Source organism: Lynx canadensis, chromosome D3 (assembly GCF_007474595.2).
Source record: "Lynx canadensis isolate LIC74 chromosome D3, mLynCan4.pri.v2, whole genome shotgun sequence".
NCBI lineage: Eukaryota > Metazoa > Chordata > Mammalia > Carnivora > Felidae > Lynx > Lynx canadensis.
This window is the reverse complement of record NC_044314.2, coordinates 27,460,749-27,481,886: the sequence shown is the minus strand read 5'-3', so window position 1 is coordinate 27,481,886 and position 21,138 is coordinate 27,460,749. Positions and strand designations below refer to the sequence as shown.

At 37.1% G+C, this 21,138-nt stretch overlaps 1 protein-coding gene and 1 pseudogene across 1 annotated transcript in view; one reads left to right on the top strand and one right to left on the bottom strand.

Moving 5' to 3' along the window:
* Positions 1-490: 490 nt before the first annotated feature.
* Positions 491-21,138, bottom strand: part of PIAS2 (protein inhibitor of activated STAT 2) — a 96,891-nt gene continuing 76,243 nt past the window's right edge. Inside the window, 5 exon segments of the mRNA XM_030335733.1 lie at positions 491-4,909; positions 7,579-7,616; positions 12,348-12,487; positions 18,836-19,007; positions 20,623-20,756. Coding sequence (XP_030191593.1) covers positions 4,727-4,909; positions 7,579-7,616; positions 12,348-12,487; positions 18,836-19,007; positions 20,623-20,756 — 667 coding nt within the window. The 3' untranslated portion in view covers positions 491-4,726.
* LOC115528202 lies at positions 13,756-14,129 on the top strand (annotated as a pseudogene).

The window sequence follows — 21,138 nt, the reverse complement described above, 5'->3', positions numbered from 1 at the left end:
TGGCCCTGCTTTCATTGTTTAGCCTTACCACTCTTCCAGTTTGGTTTGGACTGCCTTGGGCTCAGGAGATCCTACTGGCTTTGGGGAGCTCAGAAAACCCAAAATGGAGCCTACAGAAAGGAAAAAAGAAAGCTGGCTACTAAGGGCTGGCCCTAGGCACAAATGCTTTATTAAAAAAAAACGTCAAGACTTTCTAACTAGGATGGAAAATACAGTCTTACAATGGACTTTCACAGGGCAAGTAAAACTATGTGAAAAATTACTTGGATATCTTAGGCAGGTGTTTCTGGAACATGTCAGGTAGATGTAGTTGAAACTGACACAGCCGGGGAACATCTTTGCCAACCATTTCCAAATCAGCCCCCGCTCACCAGGGTGGGGAGGGTTGAGGGTCATAGTGTGGACGCCGGCACTAAGGTAAACGGTGCATATTCTTGAAAAATATGGTTAAAGGGTTCTTCTCATATCATATGGTTGGAGGACAAATCAGTAAAATCATTTGGAAAAGTGGCATGAGTCAAGAACTACAAAAGCGTTCATATCCTCGACCCAGAAATTCCACCTCTAGTAATTCGCCCTAAGGAAATAATTTATGCACAAACACATTTGCTGTAACTTTATGAGATGCAATCTAAAATGCCCCATGGGGAAAGGTTACACAAATCATGGCACATCCATACAATGGAATATCAAGCAATTAATAAGAGTTGACAGTTTTTAATGACATGTAGACTGAGGAAAAAACCAAGATACAAATTATACCGAGAATGAATAAACCTATGTAAAAACATGTACAAGAAGCAAAGAGACTGGCAAGAATATGCAAAAATATCAAAGGGCTTTTTTTTCTTGGGTGATGTAATACAAGCAATTATTATTTTTCTTTATAAGCCTTCCGTATTGTCTAAAATTTCCAAAATGAGTGTGTATTACTGGCATAGACAAAAAACAAACATTATTGAATCAAGGATTAAAGAAGAATGGGCATTTTTATACAGCTTTATTTGTTCTGCTAGGAATTGGGAGTGTGGCTCCTAATAACAAAAAAAGGGGCCTACAAACCATTCATTTGACAGAAGCATCAGACTAAAAACAAAAACAAAAACAAAAAATGGCAGAGAACTTCTTAAATTGTTTTCCCCAAGTTTCACCATATTCATGTGGAACTGCAGCAGAAAAGATGGTGAAGCGGGCCAAGCCAGCAATCACTGATCTTAATGACAGTTCCCACAGCACGTGGATCCAGGGCCACAAAACACATCAGACCCAAGTTTAAATGGCGCACTGTTCTGCATTTTTCAAAATGAAAAAAAAAATTAGGAAAACAAGTGTTTACTTAAAAAAAAAAAAGAGGAAAAAAAGTAAATAGTTAAGTGCTTTTGTACCAATTAGGGGCTAGAGAGAAATAAAAAGCATATTTGAGAATTAAACTAATGGTTTGTAAGAATTAAATTTACTGAAAAAGACAAAACGTAACTAATGAATGCTTATCAGCAGAAGAAAAACAAACAAACTTGGTTACTAAGTGACACGTGTCCAGGACTGGTCTGAAGGCAGAATGCCCGAAAGGTCTAATCTCAAAGTCAAAATAGTCTCTGTTGAATACCATTCCACCTACAGCCCAACATTTTAACCTTTCTTCAAACTCCTTAAGATTCTACCCTAGAGAAACTTGTTTTACACCAAGAGTTATATGGCTCCACTTACCTACGCTGTTACAACCCTCACCTAATCATAGTATTTTCATCCTAGCTTTCCTGAAGCACGTTCTAAGATAAGTGCCACATAACCTGAATTTAGCTCTATTATTTCATTTGGCCATCTAATTATCCTATGACACGTGCCAAGGATTTTTACCTTCTGGGCAGAAATGGACATAAAATCCTAAAGCGGCTCACCTTAGGGTCAGAAAGTTTGTGAATGTAAGCAGAGCTTAGCTGTGAAGCTATATTCAGCACTGATTACTGCGTCAAGAGTCACCAAAGGCAAGAAAAGCCCTTCCCATTTCTACACAGGAATAAAGACCAAAACTATAGGTTGCCTCAGTGTTTGTAAGAGGAGACTAGAAGCTGCAGTTCCCTTCCTTAAACAAGATAGTCCACATAATCACTGGTTGGCTGACAGCTAAGACAATGTCCTCTGAAACTGTATTACACTTGGTTAAGCAGAAATCTGGGCAAGCAAAACACACTGCTGAAAAGTCAGGGTCTCAGTAAAAGTATTTGGTGACCATACTAAAAAAAAAACAAAAATGAAAACGAAAAGAAACCGTAATGGCTTAATGGATCATGCTGTTGTCATAAGGCAAAAGCATAAAGAAAATACTCACCTTCAAAGATAACATACTAAAAGCCCAATCTTAAGATTATAAACTTAAAAATGTGTTTTTAAAAACATTAGTTGCCTGTATAAATTAAAATCTTGTATGTAATTTCAGTGTAAAGCACCAAAAATGAACACTAAAACTGTTCACATAAAATAGTAGAAAAGGAAACAAAGCAAAACTATAAAAGCACAGAGGTATTGGTTACAAGAACCAAGTACATAAATGAACTTCTACGAGTATTTCCATTTACCTTATAAAACTCTGTAGTAGATTAAATGGGGGAGGGGGAGTCTGAGAATCTACAGGGTAGCAAAATGGTAACAAATATACATCATTTATTTATTAACAAATTATACCACACAAATCAGGGTTACGTTTTCTATCTGATTACAGAGTGAACAGAAATCGCGTCTGTCTTTCGAGCAGCAACAGAAAATTTTACTAGAAGAAATTCCCTACCTGGACCAAAAGATTGTAACACGGACTGGAGATCTGATGGCTAAGCAAGTAAAATGGCCACCATGGCGCAACCCGGGCGGGGAGACGTGGTTTTGTTTCTACGCTTTAATGGGAAGCAGCTCTCCAAAAGGGGGTAACACATTAAGTAAAGGGAAGATGTAGCCAAAGGGGGGGGATGATGTAAGAAAATCACATGAAATTAAGTCTGTTTACAAAGACAGCAGTGGCCCTGAAAACTTGAGGTGGTGTTGAGAGGAAAAAAAAAAAAAAAAACGAAAAAGAAAAAGAAAAACAAACAAACCAAAAAACCCACAAAATAGAACAAAACAAACCCAAGCAGTGACAAATCAGCTTCTGGGAGTTACACCAGCCCTGAAGTAATGCGACTGTGTCCCTAGTCTAACTGACATTGGGAGACTCTTCATCTGGGTACTTTGGTTTGAGAAATCAGTTAGATTAAGTCATTTTTAAAAAGGGTTTTATTTTTCAAATAGACACAGCTAGGGAGAGAAAGCTAAACATGAAGGATTAATTCCTTGAGACCTCAAAAATTTAGGAAGCCAAATGAAACAAAGGGAAATAGAAAATTTGGATAGAAATGTTTCTCTAAGGGTAAAACTCAGTCTCCTGAGGTTTTTAAAATCAAGCACATTCTGAATGAGTGGTTTTCAAAGTGGGCTGGCTACAGGCCACTCTCCCCAAACCTTCCTTACTCAAATTCAAACATTTCTAATTCTGTTTGTCCTTCATGGTATCAGGAAAGATTGCCTTTTAAAAAAAAGTAAAAGGAAATCCGATGCAGTCCCCATGCCTTGCTATTGTTTGTGTTTTCTTTACGTTTGAAAATCATCACAGACACTGAAACTGTATAGGTGAGAAATAAAACCAGGGTCGTAAACCATATTTGCATTCTTAGTGTTAGTAAAATCTGAAAAGGTTCAACAAGTATTTGTGTATTATTCTATAAAATAAATGAGCCAAAGAAGTTCCTAGGAAGAGATTAAACTCTTGTTATTCCTGCCGCCCCCCAATCTGGTCTTCTGCTGCCTCAAAGCTCTCGATATTTCTGGTCAGTGTGAACAAAATTCTAATGAACATTCTAGCCACATGTTACTCCAAAAACATTTCACTCAACATTCAACGGCTGCATAGAATTTCTTTTTCGAGAAGGCAAGCCCAATTTTATAGAGATCTCTAGAATGAGCATGTACAATTACCAAAAATAACACACGTTATGTCAGGGCAGAATCTGCATAGCGTTCTTTAGCACTATCGATAAAGAGCAGCCAAGTCCCAGAACTTTCCTCTGCAATTGCTAGCAAACAACATCAAAGTGTAAATGACAACCAGGGAAAATACACAACACAGGCCATTTCTCTTTGATGGCTGATATCAGGAAGAAAAGAGGAACCCAAGCTGTGGCCACTTATCAGGGTTTCATTACTTCAATGAAATGGAACAAATCTCCATGGAAAGGACTCATTCAGCAAACACGACTTCCTTCCATGTATCTTGCCTTCACATCAGGTTAAACAGAAGTTGCTGTCATTTTAGAATCACTGATTACATCTTTTTAGTTAGAAAAAAGTTTACTTGAATATTTACATAATTTTATTGCTGTTTATTACAACAAAAAAAATTTTTAACCGATGTGTATGCAGAATCCATCCAGGAACACATGAAACTGAAATCCATCTCTCGAGAAGATACAGTTATGGCCGAATGTATCTGATGCTCAGTACAGCATGAGTAAGAAAAATCCTTGCATGTCATTTGGTTCTTGCTGTAGTCATCTGCGTTCATCTCAGAAAGCAAAAGAATCCATTTGACGTTTCAATAAATAGCAAAGTAACCGTTACAAAAAAAAATAGCTTCCACGGACCAGAGATCCAAGAAAGAACAGTTTTGATGAATGATTCCTAGAATCGAGGGAGTCCTCCTTTAGTCCAATGAGATGATGTCAGGAATGTTACTTCCACTGCTGGTTATGACCCCTGTCTCACTCCTGCTGCTGGATGAACTAACATGAGTACTGCTTTCATGGGGGCTGGTGGTGGTGACAGACGTACTGCTTGCTGTTAAGGGTGAGGTGAGACTATCCAAAAACATAGGAGGACAGTACTGCTTGAAACAAACAATGATGCCGATGAGGAAGAGGCTACATTGGTTTTAAATAAAGAGACTAGAAATTGTTAGATATGCATAAGTGATAGCCACATATTTAAATGCTAGTGGGATTTAGAATTTCTCAAAACTTCACATCTTCGGATGGAAGGTGGTATGATTTTAGCTATTTTACTGTTTAGTGAGTGCAGCATATTTTTGATTCTCTCAAGTCTTGCAGAATTTGTAGACCAAGTATACAGGTCCAAGTACAAAATGTCAACAACTACTAAGATTATTTAATAGTAAATACTGGCCCCACCATTATGACTCATACTTAACCTCAAAAAGAATTTGCTCACTAAATGCATTTATGCCAGCTTTAAAGCACATTATAAAGGCTAACAATATTTATTTCTAATGGCATTAAGCAAAAATGCTAGTACAAAATTCAATAATTCTTTTAAAATTTAGTGTCAATCAGGCTCTTTAGCAAGAATTTTAAGACTGATCAACTCAACAGTACCACTTGAATCCTTTAGACATACATGAAATGATACCTGTGTAATCAGGAAGAGAGCATTCATTCTAAAACAGAGACCATACAGTAGCTAACTACCACAGGATACTCAGAACAGAGAATTATCCCACATAATCACAAAATTTGGGGATAAATCTGAAAGGAGATATAATCTTCCTTGTGGGGCTTGATACTGCCTCCCTTCAAGAATTCCGATTTCAAGTCTCCTTACCATCTTGATCGCTGACTCTCAAATTCAAACCTGAAGTTTTAACACTATAATATCGTCCAAGAGGAGTAGAGAGACAAGAGCTAAATACCGCCACAAAAATATTTAATGTGAGAAACAGCAGCACCGACTGATTTTAGTAAAATAAGTGAGGACCAGTTATATACAAGAGGAGGAGTCCTAAAAATTTGTGTTCAGATTGACTATTTGAAAAAAGATCAGTAAGAATATTCAATCAATGGTATCAATTCTATAAAGTATTCCAGCCTATCATTAGAGATACTAAGTTACCAAACAGTAACTTAAAACTGAAGTTTTTTTCACCACACGATCTTCCAAAAAATCTTAAAATGGCAACGACAGCCCCAGGCTCACGCTGCCAATCAGTGGAAGAGCAACGACCGAAATGTAGGCCGCCTGACAGAAAAAGTAGTTCAGTGTTTAGCATGGGTAACGGTCTTGGTTCATCCATAAAATAAACGTCATACACAAAGAGATCAAAGGGATTCTGGTTAAGGGGGGAGAGCGTTTCGGGTGCTCTAAAGAGAGTAGACTTCTAAGGCATTAAACTTCTTTAAAATTGAATCAATTCTGATTTTCCGCTAAATCTTCTGGAAAAAAGCCCAGAAACTTACATTTTATTTCTACTTCCTCTCAGGCAGTTTTTGACTGTCTAATAGTAAAAAGGTATTCTCTTCATTTATAAGATGAACGCTAGATACCACAGTTCTGCTATCAATAGGCTCTACGAATTCTTGTCATACTCAGGGTGCAGCCATTTTACCTCTAACCATGTGTATCTAACCACGTGTATTGGCACGTATCTGCACAAAGGTAACAGGGACTAAGGGGGGTACTATGGAGGTAAAGGAGGACAAATCTAAGGATTCTAAGGAAAACGGAAGGCACAACCTTACCCTTCTACTGGCTTATCAAATAAGTTAGCCTGACACTAAGGATGCCAAATAGCACTATGAAATCAAAATCCTATGGGTTCTAAGATCATTTTTTAGAAGGCTGGTTCTCTTAAGATTCAGTAATATTTCAAGCCTGAAGAATGCATTTCCTAGAAAGATATATAGATACTTTTGCTATAGAATCTACTAATGTAACAGAGTTGACTCAGAGTGAGAAGAAATTCCTCACTCTGCACACGTTATCCTGGGCCCAAATTTCCAGTGTTGCTTGCGTGATCAGATACAGAGTATGGACACACGAGGCCGGTATAAGACTTGTGGTTAGCGGCCTCTGCAGCCTATGAAGCAGTGCTCTGTGGGTCTTCCTCTGGCCCTCCCTACCTGCAACAATTCTCTCAAAGTCACTCTCTGCTTCACTTTCCCCATCTGCTTTCCCCATGCCTTTCCCTTCTCCCCCCGTTCTGCCTCTGATATATACGTCCGTCAGTCCACGTTTACTATTGGGTCCCTGGGATTCTCGAGTTTCTTACTGCTGACAGAGAAAACCGGAATGATCGGTTTATAGCAACTTTGGATTGGGGCATCCCCAAAGTCTGTATCTGACGGCCTTTAAAAACAAGGAAGAATCAAGCTAATGATTCAGGACTGTTGAATCAGCTTCCGCTATTTTCTATGCACAGAACGAGTGCTTCACAGATAATCTCCGAAATTTTAACTTCCAGTCATCAGCACTGCTTCCCCTCACTTTAATCACCCAAATGCTTGTAAGAAATGCTAACTGATTCTGAAAACTAAATAAAATATAACTAAAAATTCAGGTATTAAGTCAAAATATCATAAATTTAAAAACAGCAACTGTAGTCCTCCAAATAAAATTGTGAAATATTTACAAAGAAATTCCTTTCCATCAAGTTAAGTAACTGCAAGTTGACTGTCCTGATTTTATGCAACTGGTCATTTTTTAGTTAGTATGACATAACCAACAATCAAATACAAATTAGTTGCTTAAATTCAGGATACATACCTGGGGATCAACTGGAATAAGGGAAAGAAAATCCAAACCTAAAACAAAAATGTTTTGTTAATAGTTGTCTCATAGTTTGGAGACAAGAATTATTTCCCCAAATCATTTTGTATTTATCATGAGTCATAGAACATTTGGGGTAAGTGCTTACCATTCTGCCACAGAGAAGTTCAATACCATGATCAGTGAGATTTAGATGCATAAAACCCCAAAATGAACATATTCCCTCACAAAACAACTGGAAAAACCACCACCCAGAGACTTAAAGGGAGCAGTCCAAAAACTGCCAGAGGAGGACTAGTCAAAGTCAACTTTTCCCCTTCATCATTTAATAGAATGAGAAGCAATAAAAATGATGAGAGAATGATCTGGATTCGGACTATTAAAAAAAAAAAAAAAACCATACTTAGGCTCTTAAAAGATACTTCACATTTATTTTTTTAGAAATACACCAACCACATTGAGCTTCAACTAATAGCACTTCTTAAACAGAGATCCGTTTCATGGATTGCTCTCTGTCACTCTGTCCCCACATCAAGAGTAGTACACAGTTCAGTGCTCTGCACAAAGCAGGCACCTGGTTAACTGCTGCTCGCTAACAAGCCAAATCTTAGGGTTTACTGGGTTATAAGCTAATGCAGTTTTCTGAACCAAAGATCTGGGACTCTCCAATTAAGCTTTAGAAACAGGAATGTGGAAAAGGTTGCCCAGTAATACCATTTTAAAGTATTAAAATTATAACAATAAATAGTAAAAATTTTCAGATGTGAAAAGTCTAGCAATAAACTTCAAAGTCAGTTCCCCTAAACCTCCCTAAATTTCAAAACATTAAAAAAAAAAAAATCACATACTAGGTATAGGTCAGTGAGACAGGCCAATTTCTTGTTCAATTCTATGAATTTTTATATGCTAGCATTCAATGTCACCTCAAATATAACGATCATACAGAATACAAGTCTGATATTAGACTGTTACTCAAAATAGAGAATATCTGTGGAAATGATATTTAATATATTAAATAACCAATATGAATAATTTATAACTCTTTTAAAGTATATTTATTCCCTTATAATCTCTAAGGATATGATAAAAATGCTTATCAAGTGATACACGCTATAGCACCAATCATTTCAATGAAATCAGTTTCTAAAGCATCTTTAAAAACTGTTAATATGATTTTTCACTCCATATGCTTGTCACTAGCTATATGATACAATGGAATTTGAGCCAAAACTGGACAAAGGGGATCACAACGAACTTTTCCAACGACTTCCCCATTAAACTGATACTCACTAGATGACATCTCAATAAGCCAAGAGTTTCTTCACTTTAATATTGTTCAGCAAATCCTGTGCTTCTGAAGAGAGTAACTCAAAATCTGTCTAGCCCTTATAGTACCTTTTGAATTTTATATAGTCAACATTGCATACTATTGACCAAGTCACAAAGACAGTTTATTGGCATGTCTTTTAATTGACTTAATTTTATTAATTTGGTTTTGCTTCAAATGGTATAACATTTTTCTTTTTAAAAGAGCTTCTGCTTTTTGTAGCTTACTTAATTTTATATGTTCAATCACTTTTAATGTCTGTTCAATCACTCAGTCCATTTGAATAACTTAAACCTTTCTTTTTTTTTTTTTTTTATAAAGCTAAAGGAAGGAAGTATTAATATCTCTTGCAATATTGTGCATTGGAGCCAAATCACTCAAAAATGCTTATTTTCTACATGTTTAAATATCCCCACTTCATAACCAATTGAGATAAATATACAGGCTTGATATAGTCTTCAAACGGTTTGTGCAGCTCCAGCACTGGAGGCTGCCCAGCAAGGTGCAAAGATGCTTCACTTTTTCATTAGTTCAATTCTCAGCTCTTCAGATGTACTCTAATTGTCTCTGATGATCATTTCATGTGTGCCAGTCAATATATACCGATGAGAGATTTAAGACACTTGATCTGTATCTTTTGACACTTTATCCAAAGATAACTGAATATGGTGACTTATAAAATGCCGTAATAAGACACCTAGAAATGTTTCTAAGTTTGGTTAAACTTGACTTTCTCCCTAGCATTACGCAGATGCTCTCTATACAAAATCCAACATTGTAATGAAATACTTTCACTGAAACCATTTTTTCTCAAACACTAACACTGAGGTTTGATGCGGTATTTCAGATGTTATTCCTTCTGACAAAAAAACTTTAAACTATTATTAAAGTCCTGCATTTTACATATTAAGTATACTATTAAAACTCTTACACGAAATAGATGAGGTTTCATGAATACTGACTAAAACATTGCTGCCTTGTTTTTGTAAGTTTAGTAAAATGCTGTTTTCTTATTTCACCGTTAAGTTTCAATTGCAATATGTTGTACTGATATGTTTTTATGCCCACCTACATATTTCATGGGTGAAAACGCTCAATTATTTTTAACTAAAAAGCAGGTAGTGTTAAAAATTCAGATGGTACATTCTAAATGTTTTATTAACACTGATGAAATTGTAGTTTCTGGATTTTAAATGCTTCCTTAAGTGAAACTGACTCTACATGTCTTATTAATAACACCACATTTTCCTTACTTGAGCCATGAACTTTAACAAAACATTAAGTATGTAAATGTTTAGCACTTTCCAATTTTAATGTACAACTTTTGAGCACCATTCACACCTGACAATATGGCACTAGCAATAATAAGGCAGTCATATTCTTTCTTGAAATAATCAAGCTGTTTTCCATTCCATAAATACAAATTTTTTGTTTTATTTTGTAATTCATTGTTGCACAGTATCAGAAGATGATCCAAGCTGCAGTTCATTATTAATATCATTTCTTCTTTGTTCTCCTGCAGATTCAGAAGATTCATATTTATGATGTTTAAAAGGAATGTTAAGAAATGTATTAAAACTTTGTCATCTCTCCATTCTTGTTCTATTTAATATTTTATTATAAATTATTAAATTTATAAATATGAAAACTCTGCACAGTAGGACTAATTACATAAAAATTATGCACAAAAATAAAACTAAAATAAGCACTAACTACAGAAGAGCACATTAACAATAAAACAAAGTAAAAACTAGACTATTTAGATGTAGCAATTACTGCATAATTCATAGATGATGACAAACTGGTAATTCTTCTGAAGTACAACAGACCCTATTCTGTTCAACTTATCAAACGGTAAGAAAGCAGGTCAACGTTGTAATAAGCAGTGTCACCATCCTAGTTCACACTCGCTAAGTATCAGCCCTGCATATCAGTCTTAGTTCCTTAATACCAGCTTGGAACGTATTTTACAAAATATACAGTTCACATAACTTATTGCTTCTTACGCCTGCACTTTTTATAGTCTCCCCTTATGCCCAAACTTTGAAATAATGTCAATTCTCCAAAATTAAAAATTCATCCAGACTCACGTAATTTGAAAACAAATGATCTGTAAACTGTGGCTGTTCTATTCCTAAATGGCCAGGGTGGCTTTCGTAAGCAAAAATTTTTTCAGGATTATTTGTGATTTCAAGGTCTTTAGGAAAACGAATCCTTCTGGAATGTTTGTTTGTAACACACATGAAGATGATACACACTCTTCAACCTCCTTTAAAACTAGCCACAGTTAAAGGAAAACTTGGCAGTTACGAACTAAGTATCTCTGAGTTTCCATCTGTCTTATGGACCATGAAACTGCCCCTGTACCTTAGAATCAAGCTTTGTATACAACAAATATTTTTTAATTGGTGCCCACTGGACTTAACCAAGTTTTAAAATGCCAATTCCCCAAATACATACGGAGTAAACATAGACAGTTAAGTAGGTTTTTTGAAATTTTTTGATAGATACTATTATTAGTCTATTCTTCTCCATTAAATTTTACTCAAATAATCTGAATAAATTTCAAGTGGCAAGATTACACTGGGCCAGGTACCACAACTATCAACTGTTTCAACAACACAAATTTTGCCCAACAAAATATATGCTGTGCTTGAAATAAAGGCCTCATATAGAGGGATGTGAAAAATAAATTGTAGGTCAAAAGTAACTTTACAAATCTAGAAAAGAAGATTATTAACAGGAAAAGAGAAGGGTATTCCACTAAAAGGGCCCTTCGGAAAGAAGGAAAGTCATGAATGTAAGAGGCACTGGCTTCAGCTTGCTCCAATTTGATTGATCAAAAATGCCTACAAAAACAATGGCTATGGAGGGAAGAAAAGTGGGGGGTCTGTGGGGGAGTTCCAAATTTCATAATATGGCCTTGGTTCTAAGGTTATTCGAGCAGCCTTGCCTTTTTCAAAAGATATCCCTAAATATTAAGCAGTGCTCTAAGGAAAGAGCTGGTAGATCCTATTTTTACAGAGCAAAACAGCCTCACAGGGCAAAGCCACTGATAATGTTAACCCTGTGGTACACCAGGACGTTCTAAAGCTGTGATGGGCTACCGAGAAGATTATGAGAGAACACTCTACCGAATCTGCGAAGCTTCGATGACAAAGACAGTGTCTCCGAGTACAAATTCCTCATGAGGGAGAGCAACCCCTAAAAAAACTTTCCTACCGTCCTACTAGATTTCCTATCATCAGTAATCCACAGATTGCTCTGTAGTTAAAATGACAGGAATTGAATGTGATATATTAAAACAGATACGACTTTTATATGAAGGCTTCAAATTTCCTCAGTATTTCCGTTTAAATTGTAACACTACGTTCGCTCCACAGATTTAGAGGAAAAACAAATAAAACTTGGTAACAAAAGAAAACAACTCTTCACATACCTGGCAAATCTGATGACATGCTTGATATTGGCGTGTGGTGGAATGGTACTGAGTAGTCTGCTAATGAAGGCGGAATAGCAGCCGGGTCAACCGAAGTCACACTGGGCACCCTTACAGAAGATGGCTGATACATGAGAACCCTGTTTTAAATAGCATGGGAAATTACAAACAATCTGGCTGTTAGTTCACAGGAGAGAAGGGCTGCACCACCGGGCATTCTCAGTCGTCAGCGCACTAAGTTTCAACACAACTACATGGCGGCTACTCACTACACAGTACTCCACTCTACTCTCCTCTTTCATAACAGTCTTCATTTTAACATGAACGTATGCTGGCTCTCAACAGCAGCTGTGACATAAGAGCAAGTTGGCATTAAAACATAGTGTACGGTGCTGGAGGAATACATAAAACTTTCATCCACAGAGAGAAATATATTTTACATATGCTTTTATGAATGTATGTGTAACATGGATGTGGATATTAGTAACTGTATCTAGAAAGAAACTTAGAGGGGCACCTGGGGGGCTCGGCCGGTTAAGTGACTCTTGATTTCAAGCTCAGGTCATGATCTCACAGGTCACGAGACCATGCCCCACATCAGGCTCTGCGCTGACAGTGTGGAGCCTGCTTGGGATTCTCTGTCTCTCCCTCTCTCTCTGCTCCTCCCCTGCTTTCACTCACTCACTCTCTCTTGCTCTCAAAATAAATAAACGTTAAAAAAAAGAAAAAAAAAGTCAGAAATAAACTGAGGCCTCCTAAGATTGGATTTAAATCATGGCACCTTGATAAGTAAAGCTATCTATTATATACAGTTCAACCAGAATTTCTTCCATTCTAACTTGAACTGTGTTAATTACTAGCAATCTTATCTGAGAATCACCCGAGGCAACATTGCCAATCCTAACGCCAGCCAACCTGACGACAGGCAGCAATCAGAAATTAGAATAAGATGATTTCTCAAGACTTAATATAAAACATCCAGAAATAAAAATGTTAAGTTACTATGATATCATCTACTTTAAGAGGGTTTATAGACTTTGAAATTAACTAATCATGCTACTAAGAATACAAATTAAATACACTTTAAAAATACATTAACTGATTAATAGATACACACACACACTACACACACACACACACACACACACACACACACACACAATTACAGCTTTATAATTTCAAGAAGCAGTTTAGTTAATCATATTTTTTCTAATGCTCAGGAATAAAGAGATGATTTTGCATTCTTCCTATTGAGCTTTCATTTTCTCTTAGCCCAGGTTAAACAAGACAGTAAACCTTACAAGACAGTATAAGCAATGTGATGGACCCTGTGGCTGATGGTGGCCATCCCTTCTGGCCATCATCCTGGTGAGGCTGCAGTGGTAGCAGCTACTCTCTGAGCTTCCTGATGCCACCCAAGGACGACAAGAAGAAAAACAGGCAGGCAAATCAGACAAGAAAGGCAAAGACCCACTGAACCAATATGGGGGCAAGACCAAAAAAGAAATAGTCCAAAGGCAAAGTTTGGGATCTGAGATCACTAACCTGGTCTTGTTTGACAAGGCCACATATGACAAACTCTGCAAGGAAGTTCCCATCTCTAACCCCAGCGGCTGTCTCTAAGAAATTGAAGATTTGCAATTCCCTGGCCAGGGCAGCCCCCTTCAGGAGCTCCTTAGTAAAGGACTCATTAAACTGTTTTCAAAACATAGAGTTCAAGTGATTTACACCAGAAACACCAAGGGTGGAGATGCCTTGCCGCTAGTAAAGAGGCATAAATAGGTTCCACCAACTGTACATTTTGAAAAATACAACTTTGTTATTAACTAAAAAAAAAAAGGAGAGGGGACAGAGACATAGGGACATTAATGCTGGCATCCCAAAGCACTGCCAATGAACTACTTACTATAAGCTTCATGAGAGAGGCACAGAATTATGTAGCTGGGAGGGACCATTACAAAAACGAAGCCAACAGAAACTTAGGACCATGGTCACAAAGCTAGACCAAGAGGACCGTGAGGACCTCTAGGCGTCCTTTTCTTTGGCTGGAACTCTTCTTGTCACTGCTCAGATTATTAAATACGAACGGTAAGAATTGATGACATGGTTTCATGACACTTTTCATACCCTAAACAACTGACAAAATATTTCATGACCTCAATTTAAACCTCAAACCATTTAAATAATCACAACCTATTTAGGCACTGGAGTCATTCTAAAACCAGTTTGCATGATGACACGAGGATCTTGTCCAGCTCTTACTCTACACTATCTGTCAAAAATATGGATGTCACTGGAAATGTGGAAAAGGAAGGCATCTTCAGAGTACATATATGGTTATGTTGACAACTGTGTTATTCTCAGAATAATGAATAAATAACACAGGTCAGAGTTCCGAAGTCTTAAAAGTGGATCCACCGGGAACAATACACTTGAGACAATTAACAGAAGCCTGGCATTTCAAACACATTTTCCAGAGGTAGATGAAGATGGAAGTCATCATCCAAACAGCAACCTGCCTAACTTAGAATCAGAAGGCTTCCTGGTCTCCACTGTTACCTAGAGACCTAAAATCACAAGCAGGAGGTGAACAATACTAGAAAAGGCAGATTCTCTGGAGGGGGAAAGAACAAACTGGGGATGAGATCAAATAAGTTATGTTGTATTAAAACACATCTTTTCCTAGAGGTTTGAAAACAGTGGTCCTCTACAGGGATGAAAAGTACAACAAGTAATCACCAAAAGCGTTTTCAAATTACACGTGATCCTACCATCAACATGGGAATACGTATCTGAAACAGGGGGCAGAGGGGGTAAAAAGGAAAGAGACTGGCGTGCTCATGCTGAGGAAGGGATTAAAAGAGTGGCTCTGATTATTCTATCTCATAGTATTAATATCTTAATCGTATTTTTTAAATGTAAGAGATAAGCTTTTGAAGACAGACACCCACCCCCCCCACACACACACACATGCATGTCTGTGCCTACCTTCCTCCTGCTCCCCCTTCTCTTTCTTTCATATCTCATACTGAAAGTGTCTTTTGTCTTGACCCTGAACTGAACCCTGAACTTGAATCAGATTTATAGGCGACAATAACAAAACTCCTTTCCTCCAAGCCCCATTACTTACACCTGTAGAGTCAAGTCAGTGTCCCAACTCACTATCATCACAGTAACATCTAATTATTGCATAGGTTCTGACCTCATAACATGAAACTTTAAATGATTAAGTAACTACTCCTTGTTTCTCCAATACAAAACGCTGACTGTCACAATATGTGAAAATGTCAAAATCCAATGAAGGTACAAATTATTAAATCAACATCTAAAACCTCAGCAAACATCTGAAAAACTATTTAATGTAGATTAATTTCTATTAGCTGAACTTTGTAACCATTAACACAAATTCAATTTTTATAGAATGGGTAAATTAGCCATTTGTTACCATTATCAAATTATGTACTGGTAGCAGATTATGGTTTTAATCAGAATATTCACAAAGACAACATTCAGAAAGGTAAAGGATTCTAATGTCTATGCCAAAAATAGATGCATTTATAAAAATGGAATAACAGAGACCATGGAGAAATGTAAATGGCTATATCTGACGGAACTGTGGGTATAAAAATGTGATGCTATAAAGTAATAAGAAAAATTTAAAGTTTGTAACATGTTACTGCCTCCTCATGGAATTGGCAAATACATACACGGGCATATGTATACATTAGGTACATATGCCTAATGTATACATATGCCCGTGTATGTATCTGCTTGAAATTTTTGTAGCTTTACCTATAACATCACAGCACAAAGATACTGCTGGAACATTGCTGGACAGCAAATAGTATTCTACAATGTGCACTGGATCACGGAATTCATCATAGTTGGCCCACATTTAGATGTCTGAAAATGAGTTAACAGTTCAATAACTTGAATATTTATCCATAAACCTGAAATTCCCTGTATGTTCCCAATTTATCATACAAGCATAAAAAAGACTCAATTTTGCTACCAAAATTTGCTGTCTTTAGAATACCTTATTAATGACAAAGCAATCATTCATTGGCTCAGGGAATGTGGTAGGGATACGATATTTAAAATTATCTTTCCATGCACAAAAATATCAGAGGTTTCTCTAAGTCTTAGGTTAAGGTGTCGGTCTCTTCTGATTGGTACTGTATGATGCATTTAAGGACTACAATAGGTACATAAGGAGAGAGGCTAAAAGGATTCCTGTCAAAATGTTAACACAGGTTATGTCTAGGTGGAATGCATTCTACTTCTTGATGCACTGTGAAACTGTTCTTAAGAGTAATTTTTACTAAAACAGTACCTCCTAAAAAATAACTGCTCAGATCTCCGGGATTTAACTGAAGGCAAGTTTTTCCTGCTTTCTTATTCTCTGTTCTTTCTCATTTGCTTACTATCACTGGCCAAGAAGTCCTATGATAAACTTCTACAGCAATGGAAAACCATGAAAATGTTGGATGCTGAGCCACAAGACAGAATAGGGAAAAGAAGACCAGGAACAAAACCAGAAAAGCATTAAGACTTGGAAAGGATTACAGAGGTGACCTAACCACAGCATAAGTCTGGATCCATGACACCCGCTGGGACAGGTGGCATCCACTCTACCTCGACACAGAAGATGTGATTTTAATATAAAACATCAACTTTCCTAGTGTTCAGCTCCTATGGAAAGTCTTTCCATGTTATCTTTTCCTCCACTGGACTTAGATCTCCCAAATATTATAACAAAGAATAAACTTAATCCTCTTCATCAACGATTCCCTTTTAAGAATTACAAGATATTCGCACATTCACATATTCTCTTGTCCTGGTTTAACAGCTTCAGTCCGTAGACCCATCCATCCATCACGTTACAATCTGCACAGTTTACCAGCCTGTTCTCATCTCCTGATGATCAACACGGACTAAGATGGTATTAAGTGAAAATCACTTATAAGACATAAACAGAATAAAACTAGCATGGGTATATCTCCTGGACACTATGCTTCTTTCATTAACGTAGCCTAAGAATCAATCAGCTCCAGAGTGGTAAACCTTTCAAACCATTGTGAATTCTAACGTTTCAAAGAGTTCCTATCAGGAATGGCTACTGATGAACTAAATACCTTTCCAGAATCCACTAAGATGACTTCACAGTCATCCTTATGACAAGATTCATTTTATCAATGTATTTCCTAATAATAAAGCATTCCTGAAGGTACCCTACTTTGTCCTAAGGATGGATATTGTTTGAATATACAATTAAATGATTTCCTAAGATTGAACTGAGAACTCTCATGGAGTTTTCTAATATGAGCCAGCTTCATTCTGTACGGTTGTTAATGTACAAATCTCATTTGGGTACTAGGAATTATGTTGATTTCATGAATGAGCTGGGTAGCTGCAACTCACAGACTTTTTAAAGCAAAATGCAGAGTAGAAGTCCATTTATATAAAATGTCTAGAACAGGCAAATTCATACAGATGGAAAGAAGATCAACAATTGCCTAGTTTAGGGGTATGAATGGGGATTAACTGCAAATGAACAAGAGAGAAGTTAACTAGGTGCTGGAAATAGTCTACAACTGAATTATGATGATGACTGGACAACTGAATTTATTAGAATCAATGAACTGGGCAACTTAATAGTTAAGACGGGACATTTTTATGGTATATAAGTAACGACCCAATAAAGCCATTAGAAAAAGTAAGTGCACTGAGAGGCCCAAAGGACAAGACTGGCACACCCAAGTCTGAAACAATATGTTCAAGGAATGTCAAGGGAACCCTCTGCTACTTTCTTGCAGGTTCCAAAATTTTTTAGAAGCACCTATTGCTAAGTATTCAGACCTGTCACTATACAGGACAGTAACAGCTTCTACCAGATGAATCATAAAAACTACATGCTAGAATGCATTTACTTGCCCATAGTTTGCCCTGGAGAGGATGAAAAGGGAAAGCAATCAATTTAACTCTTTCCTTATCTTACTGAAACCTGAAAATAATTTTATGAGGTAGGCATCATTTAACCCCATTTTACAGAACACAAAAAAAGAGGCTCAAACAAGTATTTCATCCAAGATCACAGAACGAGTAAGCAATGGTGTCAAAATTGGAATCCACACTTGTTAGATTCCCAATTCCACACTCCATTTTACACCAGGCTTCCTCATGTTGGTCTGTGACGCCAAATATACTCCTTACAAATTGGTTCAAGAAAATGACAAAAAGGATCAAATATGAAATAAATACTCAGACATGAGAAGACCTGAACTCTCACTTCCCAAAGATGTAAATAATTTCATCAAAATTTTCTTTCCTTTAAACAATGTGCTCTCTTGAAAAGATTTCAACTGAACAAAGGCAAATTAAAATAGCCTTCTATGGTTATGCAACTCTCAAAGAGACATTTACAAACCTATACCAAGAACAGTTAGTTCCAAGTGTAATAAACAATAGTGAACTATAAATTAACAAACCCTTTGGTTGGGCTGCTTTGTGTTTCTGACATAAAGATGCATTTCCTTTTGGCAGGAGGGTCTTCCTCTTCATCAGAAGAGCTTTCTATAGTCAAGTCAATAACATCCACTTTCTTCTTGCTTGTCTCATTGGCTACAGTCACTGAACAAGGCTTACTGAGGACACTTGAACCTGATGTAGGGAAGAGAAGGAAAAGAAAAAAAAAAATCAAAGGTGCAATACACATCCAGGAGAATATACAGCCAGTAAAAAGCCACATACTCTGCTGTATGGATGGAGACTCCTTAACTCTGGACATCTATCTATAAAATGACTGCTCACCTGGGAGAAAAGGTGAGCTCTATGCCCTGCCAGACAGTCAAAGCCTCCTTTGGACAGCATGCTCTTAGCTATCGCCCCAGTACTGCCAAAAAATCTGTTCAGATCCTGCTGCTCAAGCTGTCTCCCCAGGTAAGCAATCATTTTACAGACAGCCTGGGGTTAGGGGTCCAATCTCCAGTCACAGACAAAAGTATGTGGCTTCACTAGCTGTGTATTCTCATAGACGTGTGGCAGTGTTGAGTCAGAATCAGGCACTTCCATTACAGCAAAGCAGTACCCATGTCAAAGCATGTATAGGCCCCTCTCTGTAAGCCAAAACTGGGTAAAAATGCTCACCTCGATGAACTGAAAAAACTCCAAGCCTCTCATTTAAGTTATTCAGATATTTGAAGCTCTTCTTATCAACCATCTACTGATCACTTAGGTTCTCCTTTCTGCCCACATATACCTACCATATGTTAACTCACCATTTCACAGAAATTACATTATGTCCTATAATCTGTTTAACAGAAAACTAAGGCTGGCTGATAGTGGAAAAGCAGCAGCAACTACTCAACTAAATCACTATTCTTCTCAAAGATGAGGGAAACCTCGATCATTCTACCTACAGGTTCGGTAACAATCAAGGAGAATTTTTTTTTTTTTTTAATAGGTAATAGGCTCCATGCCCAATGGGGGTTTAAACTCATGACTCTAAGATCAAGAGTCCCATGTTTTACCAACTGAGCTACCCAGGTGCCCCAAAAGAATGACTAATAGTGACATAAATCTTTTACTTTTTACTCTGAATACTCACTATTCATTATATTGTTAGAATGTCAAATATAATCAACACAAAACTCAAATGCAGTGAGTGGACATGGTCAGATAAGAAGAAACATTCAGTTCACCTATGGGTTCAATTATTATAACTGTCCCTTAGTTTCCCCACTCAGTGTGGGCAGATATAGGGAGTTGAAGGCTAAGCATACATCCTAGGTAAAGGCAATGGTCAAATTTCTTCCCACAAAGAAATGGAAACAGTCTGTTCACTTCGTTAGCAACTAACCTGTGAGCACCTGCCTCTACCCTCCATTGATGGATTATGTGGCCTAAGGACACCTAAACTTGGGGTTTCCCCCAAAAGTTTCAAAAAAATTCTGAAAGCTATCCATAAAAATGTCATTTATAACTTTTCACTCTGTAACAAACACATTATATTAAAATGACTTGGGGTGATTATCTCATTTACTTTATATATGACAAATATACTACGAAAAAGCTAATTATAAGGTGACATACACTTTACCAAATTTCTTACGGTAAGAGTAAAAACCGCTTGAGGGAAATTACGTATGTAACAGACGATCAAAAGATACAGTTCGCAAACAAAGCTCCAAATGCAGGTCTAGTGGCCAAAGTCAACGATAAAGACAACGGTGCGGGGGTCTCATTGCTTTGCTCTCCGTGGCTATCCTGCACATACTTTCTATCTTTGTACACGGCTGGCTGGACACTTTCATAGCTTCTTTCTTCGGTCTCATTGGACACCAAGTGCCATCTTCTTGGAATTTGATCTCATCCACATCAGAACAGTCATTGAGAATTTCCATGAAAAGCCTATAAACCAATTAAGAAGTGCATAAATGTAATCCATGGCTTTGTTCAAAGGTGAGCTAAGTAACACATACTGCCTTGGAGACAAAAGTGATGCTATTTGACCTTTATGTTTTGGTGTTTCAATACTTCACACTTTACAACAGCTGTTACACACCCCCCTTTCCCTCCTAGGTTTTAGATCTTTAAGGGGTTTACTGAGTATCATCTAAGAAACCAGTTGACTAAATAGACACCTGGAGCCTCCTAGCCAGGACTGGTAGTAAAGAGCAACCTCCAGAGTAATATACAAAACAGACATGAGCAAATATAAAGGTTATTATACAAAAAATAATTTATAAGCTTATTATCAAGAAAAAATGTCATAGGGGTGGGGAAAGGAGCA